Raw genomic sequence first — 20,859 nt, 5'->3', positions numbered from 1 at the left:
TGCTATCGATACAGCTTTGCACTTGATTTCTGGTTATTTATGTATACGACTTAACAACCTCACTAGTCTATAAGCTCTCATAATCCATGATATTTAAGCATAATTAATTTATGTAGCTGCTAAAACAGCAGTGCCTAAATTCAGACTCACTAAAAGCAATTTTAAACACAGAATCCTGAGACCTATCCTTGAAGGTTCAAATTCAAGAAATCTAGATTGAGTCCCAGGGATTCCTATGTGTAAAACTTCTCCCAGTGATTCTACTGCACAGTGAATTTTGTGAATTACTGAAGTAGAGCACCTGGTAGAGTAACTTATGTAGATCAGGTATTCAATGAATATCTAGACAATAATAAATCAAAAAGTTAATGTTCATGTTCATATTTTTATACTATGTACATATTAATTATAATTTTATATTAATACAGCTAGAATGATGGGCAATTTAGAGACTGACTTACGTTCTTTCTGCTTACTAATCTCCAAACTTCCCACTGATTCTCCATACTGCCATTAGACGTAACCTTCTGAAAGACAAACCTAATCCAGTAGCTTCCCTGTTTCAACAGCTCCCTATCATTTACAGAGTAGTGACTGAACTCTTTTGTGTAGCTTAAAAGGCTTTTCATGATTTGGCTCTGTCTTACTTCTTCAGGCTTAGCTCTCTTTGCTTTCCACCTTGTACTCCTCAATTTAGCCACATGGAACTGTTTGTCATACACCCACTAAGTCATTCTTCTGGGCTCTTAATTCTGCCTACAATACCCTTTCATATTTTATTTACTTGGCGAACTCCTACTTATTTAAAAAAAAAATTCAGCTTGAAAGGGTAACAGTCACCATCCTTTGTGCCATTACTCTGTATCTCTACTACAGTACCCATTACACAATACTGAATTTATTTCTGGGTTAAAGCCCAGAAGTGAAACTCTATACTTTTAACCTTGAAACTAATTACCTTGCTAGTTTGGGAGAAGAAGCAAATTGGAAGCTAGGAGAAAATACAGAATTCTGGGTCCAGGGTAGGCAGTCAGACCCACATGGACCTTTCTTCCTCTGTCACTATTCACAGAGAAAGAAAGGAGGACAACCTAACTTGCTCTTTGATTTTGAGAGGTTTAGAGGAGTGAGAAAGCCTTCTACTAAAAGTGTCCAAGGCAGCAAGGTTACTCATTATGGCTTAGTACCTAGGGTTTAAGAAGTTATGTTTTCCAACAAGGATTTTACTTTTATAAGTATTCCTCAAGGTAGCCAAATAGTAATGCCAAAGTTTGATTTAGTAAAGGCATTTCTTTGAGGAACAGAAACAATTCAGTTCAAGTATATAGCTCTCAATGGTCTCACTTAATCCTAGGGTAAAATATAGAGTACTTAAAGGTGAATATACTTTAAGCAATCCTCCATAAATATTATTTCTCTAATGCAAGATTTTGATAAGTATTGAGCACGAGTGAGTCACAACTGTACTCTCCCTGGAAGTCCAAATATTCTAGATTCTGACATTCTGCCTTACTATTATGCTTTTATAGTTAGCTTAGTTGTTGGTAGGACTGACAATCTTCTATGGCAGCTGAAAATTATAATGAAGACAGGTGACTGAACAGAAGCATGTGACACTACACCATTATACTAGCTACAGATACTGTAAACTAGGGCTATAGTTGTCTGGGAATGGAGACAAGACAACTTGATCCAGCATCAGCACTCAAATGCTTTAATTGGAGAAGAAAGGAAAAGCACCATGTTGGGCTTTCTAAAGGTAGCTGTAACTTAGTTACAATACCTGGCCAGATAATACTAATATAATGCTTGGCCAAGTATTACAACTCCCAGTGATGTAGAGGGAGTACAGTTGTAACTCGCTGCTGCCCAGTACTTATCCAAACCTTGGATTAGAGAAATAATATTTGTCTGAGTCACAGATAAGAAAAAATGTCTGCATCACAGATCAGAGAAAAAATATTTTCACTGTGTATATAATGGGTTCTAGAAACTTTAAATTATAAAACATAATCCTAAAAAGATACCATTACTAAACAAGTCTAAACAACCTGCAATAAGGGGCCTAAAACAGTAATGCAGTAAGACAGATACTTTAAGGATTTTAATAGTTTAGAAAAAATTTCCAAAATATTTAAAATTTTCAATACATTCAAAATAGTTTGATTTTTAATACTCAAGTAATTCATATCCTAACTTACATGCACAACTAAAAAGGGAAATTGCAGAAGATCTTGCTATATAGCTATATTGCATCTAGCAAAGATTCGAAGACACAGATATTCAATGAGGACCTAAAATGTATATGTCAAAGTGTCAAAGTGTCATCTTACATTAAAAAGCAGTGCATAATAAAAAGAAACAAAATTGAGTTATTTGTAGCAAGGTAGATGGACCTAGAGACTGTCACACAGAGTGAAGTAAGTCAGAAAGAGAAAAACAAATACAGCATGCTAACACATATATATGGAATCTGAAAAAAAAAAATGGTTCTGATGAACCTAGGGGCAGGACAGGAATAAAGATGCAGGTGTAGAGAATGGACTTGAGGACACGGGGAGGGGGAAGGGTAAGCTGGGACAAAGTGAGAGAGTGGCATGGACATATATATACTACCAAATGTAAAATAGATAGCTAGTGGGAAGCAGCCACATAGCACAGGGAGATCAGCTCGGTGCTTTGTGACCACCTAGAACGGTGGGATAGGGAGGGTGTGAGGGAGATGCAAGAGGGAGGAGATATGGGGATATATGTATATGTATAGCTGATTCACTTTGTTATACAGCAGAAACTAACACACCACTGTAAAGCAATTATACTCCAATAAAGATGTTGAAAAAAAATGCAGTGCATAATAATGATTACACAGTCAAATCCCTTAAGGCCATTAGGAGTCTGTAATTCAGGCCTAGAATAGAGAATCTTACACCTATTTTTCTAGGTGATGATTGTTGTTACAGAAAATTTCTTTTAATGAATATAAGGAGAATAAAATATATATTCCATGATAATTATGTCTATATATATAATGTTTAATGCAGGAAAAAAACTACATAATTTCTTACAAAGTGCATCTTTTTCAGAAAAGTAAACGTTACTTCAGACAAAATATTTCAATAGGAAGAAAAGGGGAAATAAAAAATTTTCACACCAACCCAATGCTGTGTCCAAGCTACATGTTAAAAGGACATCTCTAATTGTTACCAAAAGGTGTAAGAGGGCAGCATACTTGAATGTCATTTCTCTTTCAACATTTTTACCTAGGTAAGCAAAAACATATTTAAAGACAGAATATACATTAGAATTTTAGAATATATATCAGAATGCTTAACAATAATAGATAACATTTATTATTGAGTGCTTACTATGTGCCAAGCTGTATATAATCTGTTTATTTCATTGAATCTCTAACAATAACCCTATCAGACAAGTTTACTATGATCTTGATTTTATGGATGAGAAAACAGTCTTAACGAGGTTAGGTAACTGCCCAAGGTCTATTTGTGCATAAATGATGGAGCTGGCATTCCAACCCCTACAGCTAACCTCAGAGTTCATACTTTGCTGCTTCCAAAGAATGTTCAATTATTTCTACTCTTGGTGGGAAGAAGGACAATGATTCCCAGTTATGAAACAAGAAGAAAATTAAACTCATAACTTGCCAACTGGTTTAGATAAAGGTGGAGGATCATAACGTAAAGCAATACATTGAAATGGAGGTAGACACCTGGGAATATTTGTCCAAAGATATGACTCAAACAAAAGAGGTACTTACAGAGACAAGACAATTATCTAATTAATACATTCCATGTAGTTCCAAGCTTATTGAAGATGATAGATTGGATTTTACTACATGCAAAAGTGGGGCCACGAAGACCAGATTCCAGGCCTAATTTATTATAAAGCAGAAACTAACACACCATTGTAAAGCAATTATACTCCAATAAAGATGTTAAAAAAAAAGTATGAAAACTATTGATTTAAGCAATGAAGATCAAAGCAAATAATCAGTGGTCACTGGGAATCAAGGAGCAACAGAAAAACCAGTTATGGGTAGTACCTCCAGCCCCTGGAAGGACTTGTGTAAACAAGTCAATCATGACCAGGAAGGGAAAAGAAGAGAACAGAGAAACCAAATTTGGTATCATTTTCCTCTGTCTTTGGGAGAACATTTCTTACAGTGCAGATCCGCAGCCGATGAATTCTTTCAGCTTTTGTATGTCTGAAAACACCTCTATTTCCCCTTTGTTTTTGTAATGTATTTTTGCCTAGTACAGAATAGGTTGGTGGTTTTTTCTTTCAGGTATTTTAAAGATGTTATTCCATCTTCTTTTCACTTGCACTATTTATTTTTTTAAAATTTTTTTAACATCTTTATTGGAGTATAATTGCTTTACAATTGTGTGTTAGTTTCTGCTTTATAACAAAGTGAATCAGTTATACATATACATGTGTTCCCATACCTCTTCCCTCTTGTGTCTCCCTCCCTCCCACACTCCCTATCCCACCCATCCAGGTGGTCACAAAGCACCGAGCTGATCTCCCTGTGCTATACGGCTGCTTCCCACTAGCTATCTATTTTACATTTGGTAGTGTATATATGTCCATGCCACTCTCTCACTTTGTCACAGCTTACCCTTCCCCCTCCCCATATCCTCAAGTCCATTCTCTAGTAGGTCTGTGTCTTTATTCCCATCTTACCCCTAGGTTCTTCATGACCTTTTTTTCCCTTAGATTCCATATATATGTGTTAGCATACGGTATTTGTCTTTCTCTTTCTGACTTACTTCACTCTGTATGACAGACTCTAGGTCCATCCACCTCACTACAAATAACTCAGTTTCGTTTCTTTTTATGGCTGAGTAATATTCCATTGTATATATGTGCCACATCTTCTTTATCCATTCGTCTGTTGATGGACACTTAGATTGCTTCCATCTCCTGGCTATTGTAAATAGTGCTGCAATGAACATTCTGGTACATGACTCTTTTTGAATTATGGTTTTCTCAGGGTATATGCCCAGTAGTGGGATTGCTAGGTCGTATGGTAGTTCTATTTGTAGTTTTTTAAGGAACCTCCATACTGTTCTCCATAGTGGCTGTACCAATTCACATTCCCAGCAGCAGTGCAAGAGTGTTCCCTTTTCTCCACACCCTCTCCAGCATTTATTGTTTCTAGATTTTTTGATGATGGCCATTCTGACTGGTGTGAGATGATATCTCATTGTAGTTTCGATTTGCATTTCTTCTAACACATGAAAGAATGCTCAACATCACTTGCACTATTTCTGACAAGAAATTTGACGTCAACCTTGTCATTGTTTCTCTTTTGCAGCATATATTTTTTTCCTCTGGCTGCTCCTACAATTTTCTCTTTATCACTGGTTTTGAGCAACTTGATTATAATATGCCTTGGTGTAGCTTTATTATGCTTCTTGTGCTTAGGGTTCATTGAGTTTCTTGGATCTGTGGGTTTGTAGTTTTCACTGAGTTTGGCAAAATTTCAGTCATTATTTCTTCAAATATTTTATCTGTTTACCCCCTTTTGCCTCTCCTTTGAGAACTCTAATGCTAGTATATAAGGCTATTTGAAGTTGTTTCACAGCCCACTATGCTCTTTTCTTTCCTTCTTTTTTATTCTTTTATCCACCTGGGTTTTATTTTAGATAGTTTCTATTGCTATGCTTACAAGTTAGCTAGTCTTTTCTTCTGCAATATTTAATCTGCCATTAAATCCATCCAGTGTATTTTTCATCTCATGCATTGTAGTTTATTCTCTAAAACTACGATTTGCATCTCTTTTATGTCTCTAGCTTATTGAATGTATGGAATACAGTTATAATAAGTTTCAGTGTCCTCTCTGATAATTCTAACATCTTTGTCAGCTCTGAGTTTGTTTTGATTGATTATTCTCCTTATGGGCTGTGTTTTCCTGTCTCTTGTTATGCTTGACAATCTTTGATCAGATGTCAAACATTGTGAATTTTACCTTGTTAGTGCTAAATATTCCTGTATTCATATAAATAGTCTTAAGCTTTGTTCTGGGATGCAGTTAAGTTCCTTGGAAATAGTTTGATAACTTTGAGTCTTGCTTTTATGATTTTTTTAGGCAGGTCCAGAGCAGTGCTAAATCTAGGGATAACTATTCCCCACTACTGAGACAAGACTTCTCTAAGTATGGTGATCAATACTCCATGAACTATGAGTTTTTCTAGTCTGGCTGGTGGGAACAGACATTATTTCCTGCCCCGTGTGAATTCAGAGTACTATTCCCTCTAATCCTTTCAGATGGTTTGTTTCCCAATCTCTTGTAGGTTAATTCCTCACATATACATTTATTTTTTTTGAGATGGCTGTTCTTTTTTTTTTTCCATATTCTTTTCCATTATGGTTTATCACAGGATATTGAATATAGTTTCCTGTGCTATACACTAGGACCTTGTTGTTTACCCATTCTCTATATTATAGTTTGCATCTGCTAATCCCAAATTCCTAATCCATCCTTCCCCCACCCCACCCCCTTGGCAGCCACAAGACTGTTCTCTATGTCTGTGAGTCTGTTTGTTTCATAGATAAGTTCATTTGTGTTATCTTTTAGATTCTACATATAAGTGATATCATATGGTGTTTGTCTTTCTCTGTCTGACTTACTTTACTTAGTATGATAATCTCTAGGTCCATCCATGTTGCTGCAAATGGCGTTATTTCATTCTTTTTTTATGGCTGAGTAGTATTCGATTGTATATGTGTACCACATCTTCTTTATCCATTCATCTGTCAGTGGGCATTTAGGTTGTTTCTATGTTTTGGCTATTGTCCTCACATATACTCTTGGATCAGTACTCTGCTGAATACTTCAGGGAGACTCTCTGCAAATTTCTAGGACTCTTCTTGTGAAGCTCTCTGTTCTCTAACCTTCTATCTTTTTTTTTTTTTTCCTTCTATCTTTTTAAAAAAATTTATTTATTTTTAGCTGCATTGGGTCTTCATTGCTGTGCGTGGGCTTTCTCTAGTTGTGGCGAGCAGGGGCTACTCTTCACTGCGGTGTGCAGGCTTCTCATCGCAGTGGCTTTCCTTGTTGCAGAGCACGGGCTCTAGGTGCACAGGCTTCATTAGTTGTAGCACGTGGGCTCAGTAGTTGTGGCTTGTGGGCACAGCAGTTGTGGCTTGCAGGCTCTAGAGCTCAGGCTCAGTAGTTGTGGCACACGGGCTTAGTTGTTCCGCGGCATGTGGGATCTTCCCAGACCAGGGCTCAAACCCATGTCCCCTGCATTGGCAGGCAGATTCTTAACCACTCTGCCACCAGGGAAGCCCCTAACCTTCTATCCTTTGAACTTTAGTTGCCTTGGTCTCCCTGGACTCTTAGCTCTGCTTCTTCAACTCAGATTGTCCACTGAGCTCTGCCTCTGGTACCTCTCCCTGTGCCATGGCCTGGCATTTCTTTCAAGGCAGTAAGCTAGGGCAATGGTAGGGCTCACCTCACTTGTCTCCCATCTCTCAGGAATCATTGTGCTTCGTTGCCTGATGTCTAGGATCTTAAAAACTGGTTTCATCTATTTTGTCTTTGTCTTTTTGTTTGTTGTTGTTATTTCTGGAAGGAGGGTAAATTCAATCCCTGTTACTCCATTTTGGCCAGAAGCAAAAGTCCAGGATTGACTTTAATCAATTTACTTGTAGACCTCCCCCCACCTATTTGGGAGGGACCTAAGTGGTTCAGATGCTAACAGTAATAGGGTTAATTTGGTTTCTGCAATAGGAATCTGTCAAGTAATATATATGTCAACTAGGAGCTTTACTGAGAAGCAATGCCAGATGATACAGGTTTCCTCCACTATCTGAAAATAGAGAGTTCCTATGAAACCTTTTGTAAGCTGAAATGGAGTAAAGAAGCAAATACCTTTTTTCATAAAAACGAAAATCCTCTTTGATTTCTTTCAGTTAGTGAAAACAGATTAATGTAGGTCTTCATAAAATCAAAGTGACATAAAGCAAACATGAAAAGCAGGCGACACTTGTATTTCTTACCTTTTTATCCTTGCTTAGCTGATTTTCCAGCATTGGTCTGTGGGTGTCATATGCTGAATTACAGTTATGCCTCCATCTATGACTAATTTCTGCATTTTCTAATAATCCATAAATTTATGTCCTTTAAAATAATGTGACTTTTATTTGTACTCACCTTGGTGAATAGCATCACTTATTACTTTTTCTTGTTGTTTTAAGAGGAACCTTGTTTGGTCAAAAATGACAGTGTCAAATTTCCAGTTAGCAGCAGGAAGAGTACAGAGGCATACAAGTTTTTTTAAGATAGGAGAAGCTGCTGCTTCTAGGAGACAGTATGCTTGGCACTGGCTATCTGCAAAAATAAAAGCATTAAAGGCAGTGTTTTTATAAGGATGGTATGTTCTTTTTGACAAATCAATCATACATGTTACTTCATGGAAACCTGAACTCTATCCAAATTCTTTTCTGAGTTAAAAATCATTAGATTCTATAGAGGCTTATTTTAGGATATTTATTCTAAATAAACTAGTAAAAACACAACCAAAAAAACCCTCTGTAGAATTAATATAATTTTATGGTTATCTTGTTTATTAGAAATGATTTATTCAGTGACTAATTTGGCAGGGCAAGTATGAGGAAGAGAATCACAATTTTTTTTTCTTCTCCCTCCACTATTAGCTTACAACCTTAAGATGAACACATTTATAACAATGACAAATTGTTTTTAGTTTTCACTAGAATATCAATATTTAAAGATCTGCATTGTCATCTAAAGGTCATAAATGAAATTTAGCCAAAAGAATGAAATGATATTCAAGAACTAGTGTCATATTTCCTTATCGATTTTAATAGTGAGCATGATGTTCTTAAGGGGTCAATGTAAAGAATATTTTTCTTTACAGCAGAACAAATAATTTTAATTGGTATAGGAATCAATAATAACTTATTTACACCACCTTGATGGTGGGTAAGAGAACGGAGAGGGCAACCATCAACAGTTCATTTTTCCAGACTGGGAAGAAAAGTCTGAGTGAGGAGCTGCAGTTTGCTGTTCTCTGATGCATGTAGGGAAGCAGCAGTTTAAATGAAGGAAGAAATAACACTTAGTGGACTGGAATAGGGCGATGGGGAGGGAGGGGCAGAGGCAGTGAATAAGGCACTCCAGGTTTGGAAATAACCTGAAAGTAGGACTGGAATGAAGAAATATCTGAAACAAGTGAAGAAAATTACATGGAAAATAAGGTGTGTCCTAGATACCCAGGAAAGTGCTTTCAAATTTACTTAATTTGAATGTATTTAAAAAGCATAATGCATACCTGATGCTTGAATTTCAATGACATTATCTGCTCTCCTTTCCTGATTTGCTTTCTCTAGTGTTTCATTAGTACAAACAATAGGATTTTCTTCTTGAAGAGTTAAAGAATGTTCTTCTTTGTCTTGAAGTTCTAATAAAAATATTAATTTGCATTGTTCAGGGAAACTTAATGTTGATTAAAATGCTCTCTTGTAATATGATCATAATTGTTAAAATTCTTTGAAATGCATCAGTATTAAATTGAGCAACTATTCAGGTCAATGGACTTACTGTACTGGGTAGGAAGCTGAATGGTAATAAAGGAAGGAACTTTGGCATCAGATCAGTGTTTCAATCCCAGTTCTGACACTAGCCTCAGTTTCCTCATATGTAAAATATTGATTAATATACCTATTTCGAATATTGTTATAAGGTGTTATAAATACCAAGGATGATTCCTGACACCTAAAGGGCACATACTGTTCTACATCTTTTCTCTGTGACTGTCCACAGACTCTTCCTCTGTTACTAATTCTCTCCTATGCCCCAAACCCTACCTGTCTCCATCCTTTCTTAATAAGGTCATTTCTTACTACTTACCCTTTAGCTCCCAGGCATTTTCTACAGGAAGCCTTATAAAACTGCCCACTTGGGGCTTCCTTGGTGGCGCAGTGGTTGAGAGTCTGCCTGCCGATGCAAGGGACGCGGGTTCATGCCCCGGTCCGGGAAGATCCCACATGCCATGGAGTGGCTGGGCCCATGAGCCATGGCCACTGAGCCTGCGTGTCCGGAGCCTGTACTCCGCAACGGGAGAGGCCACAGCAGTGAGAGGCCCGCGTACCGCAAAAAAACCCCAAAACACTGCCCACTCTACTTCCAGGCCAGCAAAGTGCCGCTCCTTTTTGTTTCCTCAGCACTTGGCATAGTCTCCTGGCACTGACAATGTTGTATGGAAATTATCTGCATGTCTGGTCCACTGTAAGCTTCTCATGGTCAGCAACGTTATCATATTTATCTCTGATATGTGATTTAGTGCCTGGCACACAAGGTTCAATAACTGTAGTTTTCTTCCTTCGTTTGTAAGTATTGTAGAGGATTAAAAAATATATATATATATAATTTATTTATGATTAGAGTTATATTAACTAGATTGCAATGTTATCCATTAATAATATGATTACAAGATAATTTTAGAAAAACATTGCCATCTTGAAACGTTTGAATATATGAGCTTTAAATACACAGTGAATAAAAAGAGTAAAATATCCTAAACTAGCTTTTTATTATTTTCAAGTGTACTTTTTATTAACTATAAGTAATCTAAATAGCTATGATTAAATACTACAAATTATTAGAGTTTTTGAGGGGGCCTAATAAGTTGTAGCATTCTTTCTCACCCCTGTATCAACAAGAAGTAAAATATATATCAAAATATTACCTCTGTTACTAATAAAAACTAAGTTGGAGAAAGGAGATTAGTTTGAGAGTCAAAAGAGCTTTTTAATTAAACAACAGAATTAGAGTTACCTACCCTGCCCCAGACTATACTGTACTGGGCCAGGATTCTGCACTATTGGGGAACTGCTTGGGAAAGATTCATGACATAGAGAAGCAGAGGAGAATGCCTGTTACTTGTGAGGCAGCTCATTCCTACAAGCTTATGCCCAATTTATTCTTTTTCAAATTTACAATACAGATAATTAATTTCAGTGCCTCTGGGGAGAACACATTAAAGGGCAAAGAGGCCAGGAACATAATACTATAGAGAAAAAATCAGGAGTACAGAGCATTCCCACCTAACATCAGTATTCCTTTAATTGTTTAATTAATGGCTAACTTTTAAAATAAGAAAATATTCTTTTTATCTTTGTCTACTTTCTTGTTGCTTTCTCTCATTTTCTGTTGCCAATATACCTTGTTACAAGACATCATCACAAGTATGAAAACCAGAAAAGGGTGTCAGTGCTAATTTTGGATTGGTTTCCTTTTTTTGTTTGTTTTTTGGCCTCAAATATGAATAGAATCTGAAAACATTCACAAACCTGAAAAAAACAAATCTTTAACAAATTCCTATTTATGCATCACATTCATAAGATAATTCTTTATATTTTGCTCATTCTTTCATGTAGAAATTATACTCTGAATTATGGTGCAAATTGGTTAGAAAGATCTGTTACATATAGAATTGTCACCTAACAAGGTAAGTTATAATGCGGTCAAACAATTACACAAAAAGAAACTTTATGACAAATATATATAAACATAAAGGGTCACAAAATTCTGAGATCTTTAAATACTTTTCTGAATTTTTGTTGAATTTTTCATTGTGAAAATGCACTGATGGACAAAGTAATATAACTTTATATAGATCTATAAGAGGCTGTCATATCATGCTGCACACAAAGAACAAGCATTCTTTTCTGCTTTTCTATGTCATGACTTTTTCCCAAGCAGCTCCCCAACCATGGGGAATCCTGGCCCAGTCCAGCATAGTCTGGGTCTGGGTAGGTACTCTGCACAATTCTGGTGTTTAGTGAGCAAGCTCATTGGACTCTCAAACTAATTTCTGGTATATATTTTACTTCTTGTCTTATTTTATAGTTTATTCAGGGGCAAGACCTTGTGTATATTAACAGTATCAATACATAGGACAGTAAGACCTAGGTATACTCTAACTCTCACAAATAAATATTTTTGTACTTATTTCATTTGGGTAAGCTGTGTCAAACACATTCTAGAATACTAGAATTTTATTTTTTTACCAGAAGTGAAATGATATGACGCATTATACTACTTTGATATGTTTATAAGCGATGAATGTAAAACAGTTACAACTCAAACAGAAACTCTTTGATAAAGTTAAAAAGAGTAATAGGCAATCAAACAGGCAAAAGGTTCTTAAGTACACATTAAAATATAAGTTAAAATATGGAGGTAGAACTGTGAGCTAAAAGAGAAAAAAGAATGGCAGAATGATCAGCAAAAGTTAGAAATGTTATGAATCTGTATGACCAAGTTGTAGAAAGTGAGTTTTTACAAATACTGGCTTTTCTTAAAAGTTCAAATGCACTTTTAAATTTTTTGGAAAATACATATCTACATCTATATCTGTATATCCCATATCTATCTCCGTATATAATGTGTCATGAATCAATGACATTTTCTTTGAAGAATAATGTGTTTTATCTGAAGAGCTTTATTTCTTTACCTTCTATAATAAATTATACATTTAGTCCTTGAAGCTATCATACCTACACCAAAATATTAAATTACTCACCGTCTTTTCCATCATTGTCTGTGACTTCAGTCTTTGAGGTGCAAGTCTTATACTTATTTCGCAGCATAATAAAGTCATTCAAAAGGTCCAAATTATTCTCCTGTTTTTTACCATGTTTAAAAGATGCTTCTTCAATTTTGGAAGAGGAAGATGATTCAGTAGATGGTACTGTGCTGTCAAGTTCCAAGTAATCTTTATTTTCTTTAGTTCGGATTATTCTATAACCTAGTTCTAGGTCAATCTTTGGCTTTTCTTCTTTTCGTGGTCTTTCAACAGCAACATATTCATCAGAAAAATACGAGTCTGTTACTGCTTTTGACAGAGGTGGAGTCTTTTGTGAAGGTGATAAATGATCGTTTGTAGATATCTCAATAAGTTTAATAGGTGAGGAACAACTTTTATGTTCTAGCCATACTGAAAACAGAAAATGAAAATATCCAATGACTTTCATGCCTAAATGAATGTTCTACTAGGGTATTAAGATAACCTTTAGTTCTGGGTTCTTATTAATATAATTTGATCCTTACGAGTACTTTGTTTACTGCTTTTAAAATCAATTTTTCGTCTGAATAAAATAGATTTTTAAAGGATAAAAATTCAGCACCTCTTTTTCCTATTACTGGAGCTAAGGTTACTGAGCAAAGAAAGAATTCCAGACTATTGTCAATAGTCTAACAACAAGTCATAGCCTTGGAGCTATCATACCTACAGTTATTCTAAGGGTCAAAAACTTACATACAAAGCAAGCCACAGACTAGAAGAAAATACTTGTAATACATATACTTTAAAAAAGACTGTATCGGGCTTCCCTGGTGGCGCAGTGGTTGAGAGTCCGCCTGCCGATGCAGGGGACAAGGGTTGGTGTCCCGGTCTGGGAGGATCCCACATGCCTTGGAGCGGCTGGGCCCGTCAGCCATGGCCGCTGGGCCTGAGCGCCAGGAGCCTGTGCTCCGCAATGGGAGAGGCCACAACTGTGAGAGGCCCGCATACCGTAAAAAAAAAAAGACTGTATCCAAAATATTTGAAGAACTGTTATAATATTTTAAAAGAAAGTCAATTAAAAATTTGACAAAATATTTGATCAATACTTCATATAAGATATGCACATGCTGCAATATGGATGAATCTTGAAAACATGCTAAATGAAAGCAGTCACGAAAGACCACATATTGTATGATTCCATTTCTATGGCGCATACAGAACAGACATATCTATAAAGACAGAGAATGGGAGTGACTGCTAATGGGTACAAGATTCCTTTTGGGGGAGGATTAAAATCTCCTAAAATTGATTGTGGTGATGATTATACCTCTCTGTGAATATACTAACTTTGAATGGTAATTCAATGGTTTTTAGTGTATTCACAGAGAGGCATATACTTTTTTTTTTTTTTTTTGCGGTACGCGGGCCTCGCACTGTTGTGGCCTCTCCCGTTGTGGAGCACAGGCTCCGGACGTGCAGGCTCAGCGGCCATGGCACTCGGGCCCAGTTGCTCCGCGGCATGTGGGATCCTCCTGGACTGGGGCACCAACCCGTGTCCCCTGCATCGGCAGGCGGACTCTCAACCACTGCGCCACCAGGGAAGCCCGAGAGGTATATACTTTTAATGGGTGAATTATACGGTATGTGAATTACATGTCCATAAAGCTATTATATATTTTTTAAAAGAAGATATAAATATAGCCAATGAGCTTGTAAAAAGATGGTCATCGTCATTAATTATCAGGAAAATACAAATTAAAACCACAATGAGATACCACAACATACCCATCAAAAGGGCTAAAATTTAAGATTTTCAATGCCAAGAGTTGGCAAGGATATAGAGTAACGGAAACCCTCACACATTGCTGGTGTAAATGTAAAACAGAGCAACCACTTTGGAAAAAAGTAGTTTCTTAAAGAGTTAAACATACACCTACCATAAAACCTAACAATTATACTCCTAGATATTCACTGAAGAGAAATGATAACAAATGTCCACAAAAAGACTTCTACAAGAATATTCATAGCAGTTTTATTCATAACAGTAAAAACCTAGAAAAAAATCCAGAAGAGTTGATAAACAAACCTTGGTACATCCATATAATGAAAAATTCCTCAGTAATAAAAAAGAAATGAACTACAGATACACACAACATCATGAGTGAATCTCAAAAATGTTATTCTGAGTAGAAGGCAGACGCAAAAGAGTTCATACTGTATGATTCCATAAATGAAATCCAGAACAAGGGAAACTAATATATAGTGACAGAAAGTAGACCAGTGGTTACTTGAAGTCAGGGGTGAAGGTTGGTAGGGGAGAAGGGTGGGATAGAAGGAGAATCACTATAGAATGCAATGGAGCACAAGGGAACTTCCTGGTGATAGAAATATTTTATATCTTAATGGTGGTGATAGTTTCATGGTATAAAAATACATGTGTCAAAATTCATTAAACTGTACAGTTAGAACAAGTGCATTTTATACTTCAAAGTTTATTTGAAAAAAACATAAGTGCCTTATAGGCCAGCTAAATATGTAAATGAGTGAAGTACAGGGCCAGTGCTTAAATCATCATCTTTGGGAAGATAGATTTGTTTTTTTCTTCCATAATGTGGTCTATAAATTTTTTTGCTTTTGCTTTTATTAGAGATACTGGTATCGGAAACATTTTACTTTTCTCTTAACTATTATAAATATAAGACAAAAGTGCAAGAGTAATGCTAAATACCAACCAATACCTGGCCTCAATTTGTGAGTGCTGGGAACTACGGTGAACTGGAGGGTGCATGGTCTGTCTAAATGGTGAGCTACTACCAGCCCTAACCAGTTGTTGCCATGTGAGAATCTGAGTCTGATTTTTGGAATTTTAAAGACAATTTCAAAATACAGATCAGTTTCGTACAACCCTCCAAATTTTAAATGCTGGTAACTAATTAAAATACCATATGGGTCAACAGTATGTGGGCTGAACAGGATCTGAGTGCTACCAATTTGCAACCTCCAAGATATTTTCTAGAGATATTCTGGAGTGTTTAGTAGGTAAATAGGAACTGTTTACTATTTCACTTTTCTGATTATTTTCCTCTACTACTCTCTTTAACCACCCCTATCCTGACAACGTGGCCACGGGCTCCTGATAAAGTTATTGCTTTTTAAACTTCAGGATGAAACTTAGGGATTCATAATTCTACTAGATAACAAGATGAGTTATATGTTTCATTTTAACCTCAATATAGTTATATATCATAATAAAGATTATACATAATTTTATAGATTTAATACATTATTAAGGATATTGGAAGACTCCATAAAATCATCTTCTCTCTTTTCTTTGTCTCACAATCTGACCTCATCTCTTTTAAAATTCTTCTTCTACCATGGGTAACCATCTGGGTCTTAGGATAGACTGGTGTGCATTTGCTTGACATAGTCTGTTTATCTACCCTCTTTTCTACCACATCCAAAGCCCTCTGTCTTCTGTCTTTGAAACATCCCTTGATAACAATTCTCACCCCAATTCCTATCCCCTTAGAGCAGTCTTCCAACGTACACAATAATGTCTAAAATTCACTTCTTAAAAAAATTTTATTTACTTATTTTTTTATTTTTGGCTGCGTTGGGTCTTTGTTGCTGTGCGCGGGCTTTCTCTAGTTGCGGTGAGTGGGGGCTACTCTTCGTTGTGGTGCACGAGCTTCTCATTTTGGTGGCTTCTCTCGTTGTGAAGCACGGGCTCTAGGCACGTGGGCTTCAGTAGTTGTGGCATGTGGGCTCAGTAGTTGTGGTGCACGGGCTTAGTTGCTCTGCGGCATGTGGGATCTTCCCAGACCAGGGCTCGAACCCGTGTCCCCTGCATTGGCAGGCGGATTCTTAACCACTGCACCACCAGGAAAGTCCCTAAAATTCACTTTTAAATATACTTATTTACTCTGTAATAAAATAAAAGTAAACTTCCCCAGCTCCTTTAAAAGCTAAATTTATTAACTATTGCACAAACTGATTTTAAAACAATACGTATTGAAAACAATACGTATTTAAAACAATACATATTTCAAAGAGGTATAATTGAGTCTAAGTATGTTCCATTTACTATAATGGCACACATAGCAACCAAAATAACTCAAAAGAGGAGGGGGAGTGGCCAAGATGGTGGAGCAGGAACACCCTGAGCTCACCTCCACCCATGGGCACACCAAAATTAGTACAACTATTTGCAGGGCAACTATTGATGAGAAAGACCTGAAGACTAGAAGAAAAAGATCTTCTACAACTAAAGATATAAAGAAGAAACCACAACGAGACAGAGAGGAGGGGTGGAGACAGAGTATAGTCGACACCCATACCCCCCCGCCGGGCGGGTGACCCACAAATGGGAGGATAATTACAGAGGTTAATTGCAGAGGTTCTCTCCAAAGAGTAAGGGGTCCGAGCCCCACATAGGCTTTCATGGCTGGGGTCATGCACCAGGAGGACGAGCCCCCAGAACATTTGACTTTGAAGACCACAAGGGCTTAATTTGGGGAGAGCAGGAGAGCTATAGGAAAGAGTCTCCACTCTCAAAGGAGGCACACAAAATCTCACTCACCCTGAGACCCAGGGCAGAAGCAGTACTTTGAAAGGAGCCTGGATCAGACCCACCAGCTGATCTTGGAGAGATTTCCAAAAAGGCCAGCGGCAATTGGAGCTCACTGCGGGGACACAGAAATTGGCAGTAGCCATTTTTAGGGAGCTCATTCTGCCATGTGGATTCTGGTGATGGCAAGTGCCACTTTGGAATCCTCCCTCTAGCTTATTAGCACTGGGACTGGCCCCGCCTATCAGCCTGTCGACTAGTACTGGGATGCCTCAGGTCAACCAGCTAGCTGCGTGGGGACACAGCCCCATCCACCAGCAGGCACCCCTGAACCCCTAGCCACCCTGGGACCTGGTCCTGCCCACCAGAAGGCCCAGGACCCATTCCTGCCCACCAGTGGCTGGACAACAGCCCCAGAATCTCCTAGGCCTCAGCCCTGCCCACCAGCAGGCCAATACCAGCTATGACACCCCAGGACCCTGCAGCCAGAGACCCCAGCACCTGTCTCCACCTATAAGTGGGTGGGCACTAGCCCTGGATCCCTTGAGTCCCACTGCCACCCCCCAGTAGGCTAATGTCAGCTCTGGGACACCTTGGCCCCTCAGTCAGCCACCTCAGGGTCTGACCCCACCCACCAGCTGGCAGACATCAGCTTCAGGACACCCCAGGCCCCTGAAGTGTCAAAAACCAACCCCACCTACCAGCAGGCTGACACTAGATCTGTGACCCCCAGGTCTATAACCAGCCATCCTGGGACCTGGCTTTGCCCATGAGTGGGCCAGCAGTAGCCCCGGGGGCCCCCAGAGCTCCAGCCACCTTGTGACCCAGGCCCGCCCACTAGTAGCCCGCAGCCTCCACACAAGGGCAGGGCTTGGCAACCAACTGGACAAGGGGCCAGCCACGCCTATCAGACCACTCACATTAGTCAGTCTGCCACAACAGAAGTGCCTAGACAGCCCACATAAGAGGCACCCCTAGTGCATATAGCTCTGGTGGCCAGAGGGGAGTGTGCTGCTGGGACACATACGACATCTCCTACAAAAGACCACTTCTACAAGACTGGGAAACATACCCAACCTATCACGCATATAGAAATAAAAACTGTGAATCAGGCAAAATGAGGGGACAGAGGACTATGCTCCAAATGAAGGAACAAGATAAAACCCCAGAAGAAGAACTAAGTGAAGTGAAGATAAGCAATCTACCCAATAAAGAGTTCAAGGTAATAATCATAAATATGCTCAAAGAACTTGGGAGAACATAAAGTTCCTAGAAGAAGAAAAAAAATTAACTCAAAAGACATTTTTGTCTTCTTAAATTATACAAGTAAAAAACCCTTAATAAGTAAACTTTTTGGTAACAAAGGAAGATTTTCTATTGTTGAAGAGAGATTACTAGATATGATTGAACACTTAAAGCTCAGCTGTCAGGCTGAAAAATAACAGTGCTGGTTTGTATCTAGGCTAATGTAAACAGAAAATGGGCTAGAAATTAATCATTTATAAAAGAAAACAAAGACACTAATTGAAAATGGCTAGACATTTAAAGCTGAGACTATAGAATTTTAGGACAGAAAGAGATTTAATGATTAGCTAGTCAAACTTCCTCATTTTTTCAAGGAAGAAAATGAGGCTTAGTGAAGGTCGAAGTTATAAATTCTGGCGGAGCCAGAGCTATATTTAATGTTGGAATTTAGTTTTATTTTCCCAATAACCTAGCGGAAAGCCAGTATCTAACATCTCATTCTGAAAATGTTTACACAAGTGATATTTACTATTACATACTTACATTTTAATTGAAGCACATTGGTAGGCAAAAATGTCTCCAGTTTACTATCATCAGAAGATAGATTATGATACAGATATGTACTTAGATGTTCCAAAGTTTCTGTCATTATCAGATTTAGTCCTGCTTGTTTCCACCACTCTGCATTTTCAGGATTAACCACAAGGCTTTCTCCTTCAATAGAAAATATCTTTTTAAAATCTACAACTGAATATAGACTGTTGGGCTCTCCAGTTCTTGGCACTTAAAAAACCACAACAAACCAAAAAACAAATAGTGAGAAACAGTCCACAGGGCAAAAAAGATTAAAAAAACACAATAAACAGAACCACACTGGAAATTTCTTACAAAATAGATTTTTACAAATTAGAAAAAAACTAAAATAAAGTTATGTCTAGTATTTCATCTTCAAGATGCTAATATTTGTAAAAGTCCAAAATATTATAGCAATAGAAGTTACATAAAGGTTTATTTCAACTTACGGAAATATCATGAAGTTAAAATTATTCTACTATTTAGTAGGAGATGGAACTATTATTTTGTTTGACCATTTTAGTAATTACTAAATTAATACATTCGACAATATTTTGAAGAGTTAACGTAAGATTTATTAAATCAGAAATTCCAATTCATTATAATGAGCCTAAACAAGATGATATATTTTATCAGATTTTTATGATGACTATCATTTTAAATATTTTGACACAGAACCCTCTGCTTCATTACTTTTTAGCCTAAGTAGGGACACAGAATATTGTGTGGAGGAACTGAAGTAGCACAACTACTTAATATTATTAACTGCATTACAAGCCTCAACCCAAAATTAGGATTATAAATTTTGAAATCCTAATTTTGGAATGGTGCCTTTTATAATGACAGTATTTTCAATAATAATAATAATAATACTGACAATACATTTCTACTGATTGTACCTTTTATCTATACTTTCTATTTAGCATTCAAAATCAATTAACCTTTACCTCTAAACAAAAATGGATTCAAAGAGCTTCTGCAGCTTTCTGATTGCCACACCATACAGTATTTGTTAGCTGATTCTTCAGCAATAAGCAAACTACTGAAAAAGAAGAGTTAAAGTTTAATTTATTAATTATATTGTCTTTTTGCATAATAAAATTTCAAGAAAAGTATTTTTCTAAGTATTTTCTACACTCAAAAGCATGTCAAAAATGAACTCTATTTTAGGGCTTCCCTAGTGGCGCAGTGGTTAAGAATCCGCCTGCCAGTGCAGGGGACACGGATTCCAGCCCTGGTCCGGGAAGATCCCACATGCCGCGGAGCAACTAAGTCCATATGCCACAACTACTGAGCCCACGCGCCACAACTACTGAAGCCTGCGCGCCTAGAGGCTGTGCTCCGCAACAAGAGAACCACCGCAATGAGAAGCCCACGCACCGCGATGAGGAGTAGCCCCCGCTCATCACAACCAGAGAAAGCCCACGTGCAGCAACAAAGACCCAATGCAGTCAAAAATAAAATAAATAAAATAAATAAATTTATTTTAAAAAAATGAACTCTATTTTATAAATGTGTAAACTGAAGTAGAGAGTTCCATAGACCAAACTTCAAATGCTTACTTCCTCCTACCCTAGGAAGGTTTGTCAGTTTGTCAGCTCCCTAACTGCTCCTGCTTTCCTGTAACTTACTTCTACTTCCTTCCATTTCCTTCAGTGGAAGCTGGAGCCAGAGGGGGCTGACTTGGGAGGGTTTTAGCATTTCCTTCCGTAAAACATGCTAGCACCAACACTATAAGCCACCCAAAATAAAAATGCGATTTACATAAAATTATCTTGCTTACCATACAAAATGGTAGCTTCAACACAAATTTTTATAAAATCGCTGTCCCCACCAAGTCCATTCTAAACAGAATTTCTGGAGCTTCTACTGGCTGAGGATCAGAACTATGAAAAAGTTCTGTCTGCTCTATCT

General features: G+C 37.5%; 1 protein-coding gene across 1 annotated transcript in view; it reads right to left on the bottom strand.

Moving 5' to 3' along the window:
- Positions 1 to 20,859, bottom strand: part of SHOC1 (shortage in chiasmata 1) — an 89,071-nt gene that overhangs the window by 36,322 nt on the left and 31,890 nt on the right. The window contains exons 10-15 of the mRNA XM_067743661.1: positions 19,893 to 19,987; positions 18,916 to 19,155; positions 12,576 to 12,989; positions 9,321 to 9,440; positions 8,180 to 8,356; positions 3,156 to 3,260 (exon numbers count right to left, since the gene is read on the bottom strand). Coding sequence (XP_067599762.1) covers positions 3,156 to 3,260; positions 8,180 to 8,356; positions 9,321 to 9,440; positions 12,576 to 12,989; positions 18,916 to 19,155; positions 19,893 to 19,987 — 1,151 coding nt within the window. The remainder of the gene's footprint in view (positions 1 to 3,155; positions 3,261 to 8,179; positions 8,357 to 9,320; positions 9,441 to 12,575; positions 12,990 to 18,915; positions 19,156 to 19,892; positions 19,988 to 20,859) is intronic.

This window comes from Pseudorca crassidens, chromosome 7 (genome assembly GCF_039906515.1).
Source record: "Pseudorca crassidens isolate mPseCra1 chromosome 7, mPseCra1.hap1, whole genome shotgun sequence".
NCBI classification, from domain to species: domain Eukaryota; kingdom Metazoa; phylum Chordata; class Mammalia; order Artiodactyla; family Delphinidae; genus Pseudorca; species Pseudorca crassidens.
This window is presented reverse-complemented; position numbering and strand designations above follow the sequence as displayed.